This window comes from Eutrema salsugineum, unplaced genomic scaffold, assembly GCF_000478725.1.
Source record: "Eutrema salsugineum unplaced genomic scaffold, Eutsalg1_0 scaffold_16, whole genome shotgun sequence".
Classification (NCBI taxonomy): Eukaryota; Viridiplantae; Streptophyta; class Magnoliopsida; order Brassicales; family Brassicaceae; genus Eutrema; species Eutrema salsugineum.
This window is the reverse complement of record NW_006256858.1, coordinates 5,798,683-5,816,528: the sequence shown is the minus strand read 5'-3', so window position 1 is coordinate 5,816,528 and position 17,846 is coordinate 5,798,683. Positions and strand designations below refer to the sequence as shown.

Genomic DNA, 17,846 nt, shown 5'->3' with positions numbered 1-17,846 from the left:
ATTTTGGATTATATGCTCAATCTAAAAGAATAAATTGATCACAACTCAAAATAGCATTTACTTCTTAAGATATAGAAATAGACAAATAGTCTAAATAAAAAATTTCCAGTTACATTTTGATATAGAATTAATTCTTAGAAATGTATATTATGTCTGGATCAAATTTTTTATTTTTGATTGCCTTAAATATATTACCTTACATATACACAAAATCTTTCTTTAAACTTCATTGTTTCTTCTTCTTCTTTTTTTTTGGTTTTTTTGGTCCTTATAAATTTAATTATTTGTTAAAGACGTTGGTTAATTACCTTAATTACTCACCTGTTGACAGTTTACTTAACTAGTCGCCTAATCTTCGCAAACACTATTTTCTCGGAATCAATCTAGATTCGTACTGTGCAAAGTGAACTAAACGCAGAAGAAAAAGACGAGAGGACGAATCCAGAGTGAGAGAGAGAGCTTTTCGTATTCTTCTTGTTAATCAGGAAAGATTTTACCGTTTCTCGTCAGTTTCAACTTTCAAATCCAAAAGAATGTCTGGATCTGAAATTTGAATCCAATGCCAACATCGAGCGGTTTCGAATCTCTGGGAAGACGAAGCGTGTAGGTCAGGGAAAACAAGTGCTGCTTAAGATTACGTTGAAGAGAAGCAAGTTTCGTCGAATCGGCTCGTTTTTGAAATCTGCAATTTCCGAAGGCTGAAGTTAGTTTTGGTGACGATGGAGTCGCGGATGGATCAGTACGAGATCATGGAGCAGATCGGCCGTGGTGCGTTTGGCGCCGCCATTCTCGTTCATCACAAGGCCGAGAAGAAGAAGTAATAATGCTTTCTCCATTAATGCCTTCTATTTGAAGACTCTTCCTCCATTTTCGCTTGATTGTTTTTGGAATTGGTGTGTGTTAGGTATGTTCTGAAGAAGATCAGATTAGCTAGACAAACGGAACGTTGCCGGAGATCTGCTCATCAAGAGGTAAATTTTTGAACAATCATTTTCGAGATTCAAACGATTTCTCTTCCTCGAATTCGTTGCTGACTTTTGTAGTGAAATTTTTCAGATGGCTTTAATTGCGAGGGTTCAGCATCCTTACATCGTGGAGTTTAAAGAAGCTTGGGTTGAGAAAGTAAGTCAATAAAGACTTCGTGTTCTGGATTCAACTAGATTTGGTTTTGAAACGAGCTAAGATTTGAAAATGCAGGGTTGCTATGTTTGTATTGTCACTGGATACTGTGAAGGAGGAGACATGTGAGTTTACTTTTTTCAAAAGATATTCTAGTTATGGTGTCCCTTTTTGTTGTTTAGCTCACAGAAGTCAAAGACTAGTGTTAAAATCTTTTTGTGCTATAATGTTTGTGGCAGGGCCGAGTTGATGAAAAAGTCAAATGGTGTGTATTTTCCTGAGGAGGTACTGAGTTATTTTTCATCTTAAACCCTCAAAAATAAACAGGATTTAGTGATTGATTAGTACTAAATCATGGTGATTTTTTTATTTGTTTTCAGAAACTCTGCAAGTGGTTTACTCAATTGTTGTTAGCTGTTGAGTATCTTCATTCTAACTATGTTCTACATCGTGATCTAAAGGTAAAAACAATCTAGCAATGCTAGTTGGCTGAATTATTCTGTCATGCTTAATTTTCTTATGGACTTATTTGTGAAGCCTGCTCTTTCCAGTGTTCTAACATTTTCCTTACAAAAGACGACGTCCGTCTTGGTAAGTTTCTAGATTTGTGATCTACTCAATTTGACCTGCAACAGAATGTAAGCGGTACTTTTAAAAATACTTATGTTTCACCTTGTGTTGTATCCAGGGGACTTTGGTCTCGCCAAAACTTTGAAGGCAGATGACCTAACATCCTCGGTATGTCGTAAAAGTCTCTGTAATTTGTGCATGTAAAGATGATGTAGGAGAAAGAATTAGTCCTGGCAGATTGCGGCTCTCTAAGCATATAGCTTGTATTTATGGCACATTAGCAATTTAGCGCATTTGACATGGGTTGTGAAGATACACCTTGCCTCATTTCAATTGTCTCATTTCAACAGCTGATTATTAGGAAGTCTAGATCGAAAAGAGATAATATCGTACGAAGATTTATGATAGTCATGGGTTATATATACTCCTCTAATTGGCAATTGGTTATGGGATGGAACACCATAGCCTTCGTAATGATTATTCTTAGGATTGCTCAGAAGCTTCTGAACTGATACTAGTGTGCCAAATACTTTGTTGTTTTTGACTCATGGCATTTTTTATGTAGGTTGTTGGAACTCCAAACTACATGTGCCCGGAACTGCTTGCTGATATCCCTTATGGTTTTAAATCAGATATCTGGTCCCTAGGTATTTGAACTTTATCCCTTGTAACGCTTAAGAATCTTGTTATTGCTAGTGAAGCTAAGACTGTATGCTGTCTAACAGGCTGTTGTATATATGAGATGGCTGCATATCGGCCTGCTTTCAAAGCTTTTGTAAGTTATTTACTTCACTTAGATAGTCTAAATGTTTTCTGTGTGTAACTTCATATATTTGTTTCAGTTCTTCAAGTATTTCTTGGTTTGGTTGGTAACTGACTAGAGACGGTTATGTCTTTAGAAGAGACCAAAATGTATATATATATAAACTTGTGTGTATCACTGTATCTTAGGGATGGAGCATACTGGTTATTCTGCATTCTATCTCTTCAAAGTATCTTACGGCATTGTTTGGTTTCAGGATATGGCAGGGCTTATAAGCAAGGTTAATCGCTCCTCAATTGGTCCGTTGCCTTCATGCTATTCACCATCTTTGTAAGTTTCGTTTTCTATATTTCTTGATTTGACACTTTACCTTGTCCGTAAGTACCATGCGTAGGCTTTTAGCTGGTGTTTAAATAATTCTGTTTGAATACAATAACATGTTATAGAAAAAATTAATCCTTATGAAGTTCCTGTTGGTGGGTAAACAGAACATTTGCAATCAGCGAAAAAGATGATAAATGATCGATTCTTTCAGCAAGTGTTATGTTTTGAAGTCCTGGATTAATTAACATTTCTCTTCCTATTCTGTGGTTGTTTTGATATTGCAGAAAAGCACTCATCAAAGGGATGCTAAGGAAGAACCCCGAGTATCGGCCTAGCGTATGTTTTCTTTTCTAGGACCAGAAACTTTCTGCTTAAGGACTGAAATTGAATTAACATATATTCTTCTTCCTTTCCTATTCAGGCTTCCGAGATTTTGAAGCATCCTTATTTGCAGCCATATGTTGAGCAGTACCGTCCAGCCATATCTGCAGCGTCTTTAACTCCAGAAAAGCCTCTCAATTCTCGTGAGGGACGGAGGAGTATGGCAGAAAGCCAGAACAGCAATAGTTCAAGCGAAAGAGATAACTTCTACGTGGGTGACAAAAATAACCGACCTGTGGTTCCAAATAATGGTAATAAAGTCACTGAGACCGATTCAATTTCTGTCGATGAAGAAGACATCCTTGACCATGCGCAACAACCAGCTGAAAATGAAAACGTGCATAGTGTTTCAGCAACGAAAACAGATACCCATGGGATTTTAAAGCCCTCTCACAGTGACCATCGACCAGACATTATTCAACCAAGGCACCCAAAAACCATCAGAAACATCATGATGGTTTTGAAAGAAGAGAAAGCTAGAGAAAATGGTTCACCCATGAGAGCTAATCGAGGGAGAACATCTGTTGTTCCGTCACAGAAGAATAATAATATTGAAACTCCTTCAAAGATTCCCAAACTCAGTGACATTGCTCATAGCTCCAAGACTAATGCAAACACTCCAATCCCACCGTCAAAGCTAGCCTCTGATTCCGCAAGGACTCCAGGATCAATACCACCGAAGCATCACGTACTCTCTCCTTCCCCCTCTCTCTCTCTCTAATTCCCAAGTTTAGTAGATATTCTAAGGATTTCATATGAAAAACCCGTCTTGCAGGTGCCAGTGATTGACTCTTCTCCAAAACTGAAGCCTAGAAACGACAGAATCCCCCTTGCTCCTGCTGCTAAACACGAGGCCGAAGAAGCAATGTCAGCTAAGCGAAGGCAAAGAACACCTCCTACATTACCAAGAAGAACGTCTTTGGCAGCGCAATCGAGACAATTAGTTGCGGATACTCCAAATATGGTGGCCAAGGAAACCATGAAGCTATATCCATCTCAGCCGTCAGAGCCTGAAACTAATTCTCATCCGTCTCGTGTCCATGCTTCCACCACGATTACGCCGGAGCCAAAGAGAAACTCTGTCGGATCTTGCAAAGGAATGCAGAGTGAAAGCAGCAACTCAATCTCGTCTTCGTTGTCCATGCAGGCATTTGAGCTCTGTGATGATGCTTCCACCCCATATATCGACATGACGGAACATACTACTGACCACAGAATGTCCTGTCACAGTGAATACTCGTCTTCCTTTCCAGATATCTCCTCGGAGATGATGATCCGCAGAGAAGAACACAACACCAGTATGCGGCTGGCTGAAATTCTCGACACTGTTTCCGTTCTCCAAAACAACATTTCCAATCACCAGCCAGAACGAAGCTCTCCAACCGTGCCTAAAGAAGATAACCCTGCAACATTACAATGCTATGAGCCAAACGCATCGCAACGACAACACGGTGATGACAAATTCACAGTCAAAGAATCTGTCTCCCCTTTGCCTGCTGAACCTTCTCACCAAATTAGTTCCCACTCGGATAACAAAACAACTGTTATCTCTCAGAACTCAACTCTCGAGAAGAACAACAATCCTTCCCATCATCATCCGGTGGTTGATGATGTCATACATGTTATCCGCCACAGCAGTTTCCGAGTAGGGAGCGACCAGCCGGTCATGGAAAGCGTGGAAGTCGGTGTCCAAAACGTTGATGTCGGGAAACTCATAAACGTTGTGAAAGATGAACTTGAAGTGAGGAAAGTAGCCACTCCCTCTGAATCAACCCCAACAAGATCGATCGTCTCAGAGCCTTCTGACTCAAGAACCGTGACACATCCTGAAGAACCAGACCCGATAACCAATTACTCAGAAACCAAGAGCTTTAACTCATGCTCTGATTCGTCACCCGCTGAGACAAGACCCAACTCATTCATGCCTGAAGAGGAAATAACTCCGGCTCCTGCTGTGAAAGAGACGTTGGACATCAAGTCGTTTAGACAGAGAGCAGAGGCACTTGAAGGTCTATTGGAACTATCAGCGGATTTGCTGGAACAGAGCAGGCTCGAAGAGCTAGCCATCGTGTTGCAGCCGTTTGGGAAGAACAAAGTTTCGCCTAGAGAAACCGCTATTTGGTTGGCCAAGAGTTTGAAAGGAATGATGATTGAAGACATCAATAATAATAACAACAGTGGTACCTCCAGGAATTGTTAAATGATTCATGAAGGTACGTAATGTATCATACCAGCATTTTCAGCCAAACTCTGTTACTTTTTTTTGTTCTTCTATAACGTTTATATTGGCAAAAAGTAATAATTCTTTCATAAAAAAAAAAAAAAACTTATTTGTTCAAAAAACACATCCATTTTCGAAATTTTGAAAGTACAGCCACCGATGTTAGGTGTAACCATGTACGTTGTTTCTCCGTTGTTGTATATAGAGACTATCTGGGATATTATTGCTTGGTTCTTTTTTTCTTGTTCAAGTTTCTAGTAATTTTTTTCTTTACAACATTTTCGTTTAAAATCAACGAAATTTATTTGGGTAATGTTGATATGGTGGTCTCTATTTCGTTTAATGTCACATAACTTGAAACAACTATTATTATTGAATTTGAAGAATAAACTGATGAGGTGAGTGATAATCTATCCTTAATTTTTCCCTGCAATTGTAGCCATTTCATCTGAATTAAACTAAAATTACAGAATTAACCATTTATTATAGTTATGGATTCTTCTTTCTGTGACATTATCTTACGGACCAAAAAATAAAAAAAATGGCTGACCAAGGCAGGGAGATGCATAAGTATTGTTCGATATCAAAATTTTGGATACATAAAATCAGATTCATAAGCATTGTTCGACATTAAATCTGCAGCTTGGTTCCTTTCAAGAATTACTATCAAATGAGAAAGGTTTAAGATCCATCAGATATCGTAAATGATGTTTCCAATTTCAGTACCCTCTTCACATTTGTTTATCAAAATTGTTAGTTCTAGATTATCCCCTTTGAACCAAACACAATTATCTCCTCTGAGCCAGACACAACGCAATCCTTGTGTCGAAATGAAATAAAGAGCTTGTAGAAATTTCATTGCTTCCGCTAGTAATGATGACAGAACTTGCTTTGATCTTGAACTTTTAAATCATGAACTGATGTCCATAATGGTCTCTTAAGATCCATCCACCCCTTGTTGAGGCATTGTCTGGACTATAACTACTATCAAAGCTGTAACTTTTGGCACATCTTCTGATATGATTACACGGTTTGATTGACTTCAAATTACTTTAAATGAAAGGGTAACTCTCGGCTCTATCTTGTTTCCAAATTTGAGCTTGATTCCAGGATAGAAAGTCTTTCAATGAACATTATACTTATGATGTTTTAAAGCTACATATTCAATGCGGAAAATCCCATTTTTGTCTCATTTTGTGGTTTTTTCGTCCAAATAACATGAAAAGATTGTAAACACTACAAAAGCACTTTTATACTTAAAAAAATTACTAAAGTATGAATCTAACGTTGTTAGTTAGTGAAACAAATAAAAATCATAGTGAAAACCTATACCGTGTACATCACTTTTATACTTAAAACAAAATTACTAAAGTATGAATCTAATGTTGTTAGTTTTTTCTCTAATTTTACATCAAAATTCCTAGTTGTCTTTTTGTTATGCATTCAAAAATTGTTTTGATGAGATAATTACACCAAAGACCCTAATATTATTGTCTGCATCCAAAATTACATTCATGATACTTAATCGTGATAATTGCTTACTTACGCATAGATACTTCCAAAAGTGTTGTAGTATTATCTCCAACTTCATCAATCATATTGGTTAACCCAATTTTTCATAATTTTGAACTTTTAACATGTATTATTTTTACATGGATAGTCCAATAGACTAATGACATACATTTTACTATAATATACAAGATTATTAGTCATAACCTCAAGTTTATTAGCATCATTTGATTTGATAGATAATTTTTAAATTTGACAAAAAATCTCGCTATAATAATTTATCAATTAAATAATATCTTTATAATAAATTTATAACTTCAAAACTCCGAAATTGTTAATTTATAGAGATTTTACTGTACATCACATGTTACAAATAATATTAGGGTTCAAATTTTTTGGTTTAAGATTTTAGTATATGTAACTCGTAATTTTCTTTAAGACATGTTAGAGATGTACTCCACACATCTGGTTTAACTCGGCATGAACCGAGATCGGTTTAATTGATTCCAGTTAATGAAGGATAACATCATAATATTCTGTTGAATAAACATCGACATGAGCCAAGGCCCAAGTTGCTTAACAAGTCGGTTAAGTAAATTAGATAGGGATTTGGAAATATTCCTTATTAGATTAGGAGATATCTAGTTCTAATAGAAAAAGGAAAAGTGGCTTAGCAAAGTTGTGCAAGTCACTATATATATGTAATTCATTGATGAAGTTGCATCAATGAGAGATACATACTTTGGTGTTTAGTTTTGAGAGATTTTCTAAACATAATAAAAGAGTTATTCTTATAAACAGAGTTGTGTTCTTAATTTAAATACTTGAATTGGTATCAGAGCTTAAGGAGAAGCTTGAGACCTTGGATATCGAACACGAAGATCATTCGATATCTAACCATGGGAGATATCGTCCCAAACCCTAACCCTAATCCAAAGGAAATTCCTTCTGCTATCCAGTGCCCTATGTTAGTGTCAACGAATTACACGGTGTGGGCTATGAGAATGAGAGTTCTTATGCGAATCCATAAGGTGTAGAAAACAATCGAACCTGATTCGACTGATCCCAACAAGAATGATATCGCCATAGGACTCATCTTTCAATCTGTTCCGGAGGTCCTTATTCTGCAAGTTGGCATACAAGACTCTCCAAAAGGGATATGGGACGCGATCAAAGCACTCATCTAGGAGCTGATCGTGTCAAGGAAGCAAGGCTTCAAACCCTAATGTCCGAGTTTGAGAGAATCAAGATGAACGAGTCGGACACGATAGATGACTTCGCGGGAAAGTTATCTGAATTATCTTCAAAATCGGCTTCTCTAGGGCAGACAATTGAAGAACCAAAACTTGTAAAGAAGTTTCTTAACAGTTTGTCTAGGAGTAAGTTCATTATATCGCCTCTCTCGAGCAGGTGTTGGATCTAAAGACGACGAGTTATGAAGACATAGTAGGAAGGCTTAAGGCATATGAAGAAAGAATTCTCAAGGAGGAGAATCACGGAGACACCCAAGGCAAGCTACTATATGCTAACTCAGATCAACAAAGTTTTTCAAGCTCAAGAGGGAGATGACGTGGTAGAGGAGACAGAGGAAACAGAGGACGAGGCAGAGGAAGAGGGTCTAACTCACAAGAACGATCAACAAATCAGAACCTATCAAAGGAGAAGAATGATGGGTCGAAGGTGATTTGTTATCGATGTGATATACCCGGACACTTCGCATCTGTCTGTCCTGAACGACCGCAAAAGACACAGGAGGCAAATAAATTGAAGACAGAAGAAGCTGAAGAAGCACTTTATATGCATGAGATGGTGTTTTGAATGAGGAAAATCTAATACCAAAGAACTATGAATGTGAAGAAGGACTTTGGTATCTAGATAATGGAGCAAGTAATCACATGACCGGAAACAAAGCATTATTTTCTGAGCTCAACGAAAACATAAGGGGCAAAGTGAAGTTTGGAGATGGGTCTTGCGTGGGAATAGCTGGAAAAGGATTGATTCTGTTTCAAAGTAAAACAGATGAGCAGAAACTCGTATCAGATATCTACTATATACCTGAGCTCAAGAACAACATTCTGAGTATAGTGCAAGCCATCAAAGCCGGCTGTGATGTCAGAATGAGACAGGATTACTTGACTCTCCATGATCTGAATGGAAGACTCTTGGTAAAGGTCATACGGTCACCCAATAGGCTTTACAAAATCAACCTGAATATTGGAAAACCGATATGCCTTAACATGAGTATAGAGGATGAGACTTGGAGATGGCATGCAAGGTTGGGGCGTATCAGCTTTAGATAAATGAAAGCTATGTCATAACAAGAGATGGTTTACGGTCTACCAGAAATTCAAGAAGAAGAAGGACTGTGTGAGTCGTGTTTAGTATGAAAACAGACTTGACAAAGCTTTCCAAAAGCATCAATGTTCTGAGCTTCAAGACCACTGGAACTTCTTCACGCAGACTTGTGTGGTCCGATTTCACCACCAACCATCACAGGTAGCAAATACATATTTGTTATCATAGATGATTTAACCAGATACATGTGGTCGATCTTGTTAAAGGAGAAAAGTAAGGTGTTTGGGAGGTTCAAGGTGTTCAAGGAGCTAGTTGAAAAGGAGTTTGATTGACACTTAGAACCGACAGAGGAGGAGAGTTTACCTCAAGGGAGTTTTATGAGTTTTGTGAATCAAAGGGGATCAAGAGGCATCTCACTGCTCCCTAACACCGCAGCAGAACGGTGTTGTAGAGAGGAGAAACCAAACCTTAATGGAGATGACTAGGAGCAGTATTAAGGCTATGAAGGTACCTAATTATTTGTGGGGAGAAGCAGTTCGACACGCCATATACGTAATGAACAGAGTACCTACAAGAGCTCTTAAGAAAATGACTGCTTATGAATGCTTGCGAGAGAAGAAACCAAGTCTAGAGCATTTAAGAGTCTTTAGGTGTCTCGCATACTCAAAGGTGGAAGCTGCAAATCTCAAGAAGCTGGATGATAGGTCATAGATGCTCGTACACCTTGGGATTTAGCCAGGACCCAAGGCTTATAGACTCTATAATCCAAAGACAAGGAAAATTGTAGTAAGCCGTGATGTGGTTTTTGATGAAAAGGCAAGCTGGAACTGGAACCACAGATATGCTCGTACACCTTGGGATTGAGCCAGGATCCAAGGCGTATAGACTCTATAATCCAAAGACAAGCAGAATTGTAGTAAGCCGTGATGTGGTTTTTGATGAAAAGGCAAGCTGCAACTGGAACAAAGCAAGAGATAGATCAGTAAGGGATCCAGGGATGTTTCAGATGAAGTGGGGTGAAGTTATTGATGCAGGGGAAGGACCTGCAGTAATCAGTTATGATAATGAAGGGAAAATTGAAGAAAACGACGGGTGTCGAGCGACACTAACGAACACGGGTGTCGAGCGATACCATCAACAGTGTCGAGCGACACTTACAATCCCAAAACTGATCATAATACAGAGGAAGATCTACCTAATGAAGCTGATACGGAGCAACCGCTTCGAAGATCAAGTCATCAAACACGCAAGCGAGGGTATCTTGATGACTTTGTCTGTCAAGCAGCAATAGCGTGTGAGAGCATCTCCAATGTATAACTCCATAATTTTCTCTATTTTAGAGTAACTCCAAAATGGAGTTGTATTTTACTCCAATGTAAGCTCTATTTTTTTTTTCTAAAATAGAGTCATGACCAAAAAAATGGAGAAACTCTATTTGTTGCTCCATATTTGAAGTAACTTCATTTTTTACTCTATTTTGGAGTGAGATATGGAGTAGGGTTGGAGAGAATGGTGCTCCAAACTCTATTTTAAAGTAAAATTTGGAGTAGGGTTGGAGATGGTCTGAGAGACTGCTACTCTCAATAGATGATGAGCCAAGGAACTTTAAGGATGCGAAAGAGTCATAAAAGTGGAGGCAAGCATGTAGAGAAGAGATAGAGTCTATCAACAAAAACAAGACATGGTTTTTAATTGATAAACCAAGGGAGGCAAAGATCATAGGTCTCAAGTGGGTTTTCAAGATCAAGAAGAATGTAGATGGTACTATCAACAAGTATAAGGTGAGACTTGTGGCTAAAGGATATGTACAAGAATCAGACATTGACTTTGATGAGGTATTTGCACCTGTTGCAAGATTAGAAACCATAAGATTGTAGCATTGGCAGCATCATATGGATGGGAGATTCATCACTTAGATGTGAAGACAGCATTCTTACATGGAGAATTAAAAGAAGACGTCTATGTTGAACAGCCTGAAGGATTTAGGATAAAAGGGCAAAAACAAAAGGTATACAAGCTTTCAAAGGCTTTATACGGACTAAGGCAAGCTCCTCGAGCTTGTAACACAAAGTTAGATCAAATCCTGAAAGGAATGAGGTTCATAAGATGCTCCAAGGATAGCTCAGTGTATCGCAGAGAAGAGGAAGGATCACTACTGATAGTTGCTGTTTATGTGGATGATTTGTTTGTCACAGGCAACACTCTCAAGGTTATAAGTGAGTTCAAGACAGGAATGGCAACTAAGTTTGATATGTCAGACCTTGGAAAACTGACTTACTACCTTGGTATCGAAGTTCATCAAGAGAAGGATGGAATCAAAATAAAACAAGAAGGGTATGCACGAAGGATCCTAGCTTAGAAACCTGCAATCCGACTTTAATTCCCATGAAATTCGGATTAAAAGTTTCAAAGGCTCAAGAAGAAGAAGAGATAGATCCCACGGGTTATAGAAGGAATGTAGGGTGCTTAAGGTATCTATTACACACACGACCAGACTTGGGTTTCTCTGTTGGAGTTGCTAGCAGGTATATGCAGAGTCCTCGCAAGTCGAAGCACATTCTATGGTATCTTAAAGGGACAGTCATGTTTGGCTTGAAGTTTTGTCATGGAGGAACAAAGAAAATCATTGGCTTTAGTGACAGCAGTCACAATGTAGATCCAGATGATGGAAGGAGCACCACCGGCCATATATTTTACTTTGGATCCTCATCAATCACTTGGTGCTCGCAGAAACAGGACACAGTGGCTCTGTCTTCATGCGAAGCTGAGTTCATGGCAACAACAGAGGCGGCTAAACAAGCTATTTGGCTTCAAAATCTATTGAGCGAGATCACAGGGTGGAAGACCGAGCATATTGTCATCAAGGTCGACAACAAGTCAGCAATGGCACTCACCAAGAACCCCGTATTTCATGGTAAGAGCAAACATATTCATAAACGCTATAATTTTATACAAGAGTGCATTGAGAAGGATTTAGTCGATGTGGAGCATGTGTCGGGTGTTGAGCAGAAGGCCGACATTCTTATTAAAGCTCTGGCAAGGATCAAGTTCAGTGAAATGAGAAGCTTGATAGGAGTCCAAGACATGTCCAAGATCAAGTTAAAGCTTAAGAGGGAGAATGTTGAATAAGCATCGACATGAGCCAAGGCCAAAGTTGCTTAACAAATCGGTTAAATAAATTAGATAGGGTTTTGGAAATATTCCTTATTAGATTAGGAGATATCTAGTTCTAATAAAAAAAGGAAAAGTGGCTTAGCAAAGTTTTGTAAGACACTATATATATATATATAAGTCATTGATGAAGTTGCATCAATGAGAGATACATACTTTAATGTTTAGTTTTGAGAGATTTTCTAAACATAATAAGAAAGTTATTCTTATAAACAGATTTGTGTTCTTAATTTAAATACTTGATATTCTTCTTGTGTGATTTCCATAGTCAAGAAGACATGTTGGTAATTTCTTATGCTAGTATTTGAAATCTGTAAAGATTTTGGTCAGAAGATGTAACACTAGTGGTTTCCTCCTTTACATTCCGAAGTAGAGGCGTTGATGTGGTCTATTAAGGGCTTGACTGGTTTAAACGCAGTTGTTGCGGTTGTGAGTGCGGGAGTTTGCGGAAGCGGACGATTGCGGTTTTGAGCGTTATTCAGCGGTTTGCACGACTGGTTAAACTTTTTAAGGCGGATCTATTTGCGGGATATTTTTGACTGGCAAACCAGCGATTGTTTCAGCGGTTAAACATAAAATTACCAAAATAAACATCATATATAATTACAACAGAAAAACAATTATGATTAATATCATAATCACTAGTTCAAAATAATTAATGAAAATTATAAACAAATACTAAATAATTCTTTTAAAAACTAATAAATTTTATAATATTATGTTTTATTTCAATTATTGGGAACATCACCCAAAATAGTGTCTAATAATGTAATAGACTGGAAAAAATTTGCTCAAATACGTGGATCTTCCGGATTTGTCTTATGCATGATGTAAAATTTCTTCAACTGATCTAATCAATTTTTTGCATGACCCCAACTCAAATCAACTCCAAATTGCTCATTAGTATTCTTCAAAATACATTCTTTCTAGAGTGCACTCAAAAATCTAGGATATTTATCTTGAGTTTGTTTTTCTACAATGATCCGTTGAAGTAACGCACATGTCATCTCGTTTGATCATGTAACTTTCTGAAGAACAAAAAAAAAGAATTATAACAAACTAATTTTGTAATTAATAAAATACATATTTATAATTTCTTATTTTAAAAGTGGAAACAGAACAATTAATATAAATGAATTAAACCAAAGTATTATGGCATCTATGCTTGTATCTTAATTTTCTTCAACTGATATAAAAATCATGATTAGAGACTAGAATTTGATAGAAAATGTGAGAGGTTAGGGTTTCTATATATAGAAGAAGATTAGTAGGGTTAGGGTTTTATAATTGTTTTTAACGTGATCATTTATTCTTTTTCTAGCGTGATTTTAGTTTTTTATTTTTATTTTTTTACCCAACCGCTACCGCCCGCAACCGCAAACGCTGACGAGAAGCAGCTTTTCGATTTCAGCAGTATAAAACGATATGGAGCGGTTTGCAGCGATTTCTATGATTGTGATAAAACGCCACTAACCGCTACCAACCGCAAACGCTGCGTTCGCGGGTGATAGCGGGTAAAACAATCAACACCTAAGGGCTTGACTGGTTTAAACGCAGCTGTTGCGAGTGCGGGAGTTTGCGGAAGTGGACGATTGCGGTTTTGAGCGTTATTCAGCGGTTTGCACGACTGGTTAAACTTTTTAAGGCGGATCTATTTGCGGGATATTTTTGACTGGCAAACCAGCGATTGTTTCAGCGGTTAAACATAAAATTACCAAAATAAACATCATATATAATTACAAAAAAACAGAAAAACAATTATGATTAATATCATAATCACTAGTTCAAAATAATTAATGAAAATTATAAACAAATACTAAATAATTCTTTTAAAACTAATAAATTTTATAATAATATGATTTATTTCAATTATTGGGAACATCACCCAAAAATAGTGTCTAATAATGTAATAGACTGGATAAAATTTGCTCAAATACTTGGATCTTCCGGATTTGTCTTATGCATGATATAAAATTTCTTCAACTGATCTAATCAATTTTTTGCATGACCCCAACTCAAATCAACTCCAAATTGCTCATTAGTATTATTCAAAATACATTCTTTCTAGAGTGCACTTAAAAATCTAGGATATTCATCTTGAGTTTGTTTTTCTACAATGATCCGTTGAAGTAACGCACATGTCATCTCGTTTGATCATGTAACTTTCTGAAGAACAAAAAAAAAGAATTATAACAAACTAATTTTGTAATTAATAAAATACATATTTATAATTTCTTATTTTAAAAGTGGAAACAGAACAATTAATATAAATGAATTAAACTAAAGTATTATGGCATCTATGCTTGTATCTTAATTTTCTTCAACTGATATAAAAATCATGATTAGAGACTAGAACTTGATAGAAAATGTGAGAGGTTAGGGTTTCTATATATAGGAGAAGATTAGTAGGGTTAGGGTTTTATAATTGTTTTTAACGTGATCTTTTATTTTTTTCTAGCGTAATTTTAGTTTTTTATTTTTATTTTTTTCTCAACCGCTATCGCCCGCAACCGCAAATGCTGGCTGGAAGCAGTTTTTGAATTTCAGCGGTATAAAACGATATGGAGCGGTTTGCAGTGATTTTTGTGATTGTGATAAAATGCCATTAACTACTACCAACCGCAAACGCTGCGTTTGCGGGTGATAGCGATAAACCAATCAACACCTAAGTGCGTCGCTTAAAAAAGAAATATCACTCTGTGGTATTTGAATATGATTGCTCAGAATTGTTGTGGATAATAGAAATATTACCGACGTTTTCTCCGTTTTGGACGAATTTTCTTGTCTGAAATTTTCTTTGAGAAAATTCTATTGAAGTTATCACCAAAAAATTTAAATTTACATCTAATTGTTTTTTTTTTCTTTTGTCTCAACAACCTCCACATTACCTCTTTATTAAGTCTTCATCATATCCATCCAAAAGGTAATTAATTAATAGTCAAGCTACCACTTACTCTTCCATTACCAAATTTTGTGACGGGTACATGTGAAAGCTTCGTTGCTTTTTCGTTAGTTTGAGATTAATAGCTTCTGTGTTTTAAGTTCTGCGTTCAATGTTTTTTAAAATTCAATGTAAATCACATCAGTTACTATAGTTTATGCATTGTTGTTGATTGGGCTGTTTGTGAATTGTTAGTAGTTTAATGTTTTGTTATTTCAACGTTAGTAGTTTAGCATTATATTTGGCCATATCACATTTTTATGATATTATATTTTCATTTTAATGTGTTTTCATGTAATCGATGATATTTTAGTCGGTAAAGGTTCATGTGTTTTTGACAACGTGGGTTGTTCATCATTCGTTGGGTCTTAACCCAAACTAAACTCCTATATTGGATCATTTGGGTTTTCTCTATACCTTCACTCTTTTCCTTAAAAACGGTAAATCCTTCACTTGCTAAATATATATATATATATATATATATATATTAGTTTGCTAAAGTTGACATATTCTTGGCAAAACCCCAAAAAAAAACCACCTTGTTAAGTTTGCTAAACTTTGATAAGAATCAAACATATTCTTCCTCTATTTTGCAATTCCTGTATTTTGCACTTTCTGTATTTTGCTTTTGAGATAAAAGTAAAAAAGTGAACAAATTAAAGTCAAGAATATTGGTTGAATAAATAAATAATATGATGGTTGACAAAAACAAATTATATGAGCAGAGAAAGAAACTTACGCCTTTGCAATAATAATACATTAATTTATCATCGCAAAGGCTCCGGTTGGCGGTTGTTGTATATATATATCACCACCATTCAGCTCCTTAGCAACTCTCTGTCTCTTGATGTGACAAAAACAAAAAAAGAGAGTAACTCTCTGTTTTGTTTTTTACATATTATAAAAAAATAATCTCTCTCTTTCCGCTGCCAAACGCTAAACACAACCGCCAAAATGACTGAAAAAGAATGCGAGCATCACCACGACGAAGATGAGAAAACACGGAAACGTTTAGGAGCGGCGGTGCTTGGTTTACTCGCAGCTATTCTTTTTGTCGTTTTCTTGGTGTGGGCCATTCTTCACCCGCACGGGCCGCGTTTTGTTCTTCAAGACGCAACCATTTACGCGTTCAACGTTTCCCAGCCAAATTTTCTCACTTCCAATCTCCAAGTAACTCTCTCTTCTCGCAATCCTAATGACAAGATCGGAATCTTCTATGATCGCCTTGACATTTATGCCTCCTACCGCAACCAACAGGTATGTTGCATTATTAGCTGTAACATCTTACGAATGGTACGAAGAACTTGGTGAAGATCGATCTCAAAGGAAACTTATTTCATAGTTTGGGATCTAGCTAATTTTTATAGTTTCTGTCAATGTATTTTTCTTTTTACGCTAAAGAATTATGTTATACAAATATATATACGAAAGGACCGACGAATATATTTTTACAAGATTCATGGTATACAAAATATATATACAAAAGGACCGACAAATCTTGGTAATAGACCGATTTAAACAATATGAAGAGTTGTGAGTTGTCTTTAGCGTGAATTTGAAAAAGTTAATTTTCATAATATCTTTGATGTTAATTAATTATGTTAGACTAAAATTTTGTTAGTAACTCATGTTTTGAATCGTTTTTGATGTTGCAATAACTTTTTTTTGTTCTTTTCTTGTTAAAAAGGTGACATTGGCCACTTTACTGCCGGCGACTTACCAAGGCCACCTTGATGTGACGGTTTGGTCGCCGTTTCTCTATGGAACATCGGTGCCGGTGGCGCCGTACTTTTCACCGGCGTTAAGCCAAGATCTAACGGCGGGGATGGTGCTTCTTAACATCAAGATCGACGGTTGGGTTAGATGGAAAGTGGGAACGTGGATCTCCGGCAGGTACCGGCTCCACGTCAATTGTCCAGCTTACATTACACTTGCCGGACATTTTTCCGGTGATGGTCCAGCCGTTAAGTACCAGCTTGTCCAGCGATGTGGGGTTGACGTTTAAGCAAAGGGATGATTATTATTTTTTAGTAAGACCTAGAAGACTACTTTTGTTGTGATTTTAGTGTTTTAGTTAACAAATTCTTCGAAATGTTTTATATATTTTTTTTGTATTGTGTTTTTATGATTTGAGATTCGTAATAATTACTAGGTCCATAAAAGTTTTCCATTTTTTTTTCTTTACAATGAAGTATATATGAACTCCAAATCGACTGTAGACAAAAATAAGAATACGTCAAAAAAACATGTAACTAACTCTTGTAACTTTGTTAGAAACCTTTTTAGATGCACATATAAAAACTTTGAACTCATTCATTCTAAATCTAATAAAAACTGGCAATACGTATACATAAATAATACGGATTATAGCTTGATAGATATTTTATAAAAATGTATTTAAAATCATGTAATCTTCTTCAATTGAAATGTTCCAACAGTAGGTTAAAGCTTTAATAATTTAAGAAATTCGCTGTTTTTTTTATAGTTGAAGTTGTCAACTACTATTTTTTGTATTTTTCTTTTTTTTTTACAAAAAAAAATTTATAGGACAA

The 17,846-nt window shown here is 36.5% G+C and overlaps 2 protein-coding genes across 2 annotated transcripts; both read left to right on the top strand.

Annotated features, from left to right (window-relative positions):
- Nucleotides 1-382: 382 nt before the first annotated feature.
- LOC18021414 (serine/threonine-protein kinase Nek5) lies at nucleotides 383-5,598 on the top strand. The gene is made up of 14 exons (XM_006404419.2): nucleotides 383-817; nucleotides 905-971; nucleotides 1,057-1,122; nucleotides 1,198-1,244; nucleotides 1,359-1,404; nucleotides 1,500-1,580; nucleotides 1,671-1,710; nucleotides 1,808-1,857; nucleotides 2,255-2,336; nucleotides 2,415-2,464; nucleotides 2,709-2,782; nucleotides 3,061-3,112; nucleotides 3,198-3,845; nucleotides 3,933-5,598. The coding sequence occupies exons 1-14, from the start codon at nucleotides 720-722 to the stop codon at nucleotides 5,355-5,357; spliced, it is 2,826 nt and encodes a 941-aa protein (XP_006404482.1). The 5' UTR covers nucleotides 383-719; the 3' UTR covers nucleotides 5,358-5,598.
- A 10,530-nt stretch (nucleotides 5,599-16,128) lies between these two features.
- LOC18021413 (NDR1/HIN1-like protein 1) lies at nucleotides 16,129-17,458 on the top strand. Its single transcript, XM_006404418.2, has 2 exons — nucleotides 16,129-16,551; nucleotides 16,982-17,458. The coding sequence occupies exons 1-2, from the start codon at nucleotides 16,249-16,251 to the stop codon at nucleotides 17,297-17,299; spliced, it is 621 nt and encodes a 206-aa protein (XP_006404481.1). The 5' UTR covers nucleotides 16,129-16,248; the 3' UTR covers nucleotides 17,300-17,458.
- Nucleotides 17,459-17,846: the final 388 nt, after the last annotated feature.

Coding starts and splice junctions, on each gene's coding strand:
- LOC18021414 (XM_006404419.2), top strand. CDS start 720: ATGGAGTCGCGGATGGATCAGTACGAGATCATGGAGCAGATCGGCCGT. Junction 818..904: donor CACAAGGCCGAGAAGAAGAA/GTAATAATGCTT, acceptor GGTGTGTGTTAG/GTATGTTCTGAAGAAGATCA. Junction 3,846..3,932: donor CAATACCACCGAAGCATCAC/GTACTCTCTCCT, acceptor CCCGTCTTGCAG/GTGCCAGTGATTGACTCTTC.
- LOC18021413 (XM_006404418.2), top strand. CDS start 16,249: ATGACTGAAAAAGAATGCGAGCATCACCACGACGAAGATGAGAAAACA. Junction 16,552..16,981: donor CCTCCTACCGCAACCAACAG/GTATGTTGCATT, acceptor CTTGTTAAAAAG/GTGACATTGGCCACTTTACT.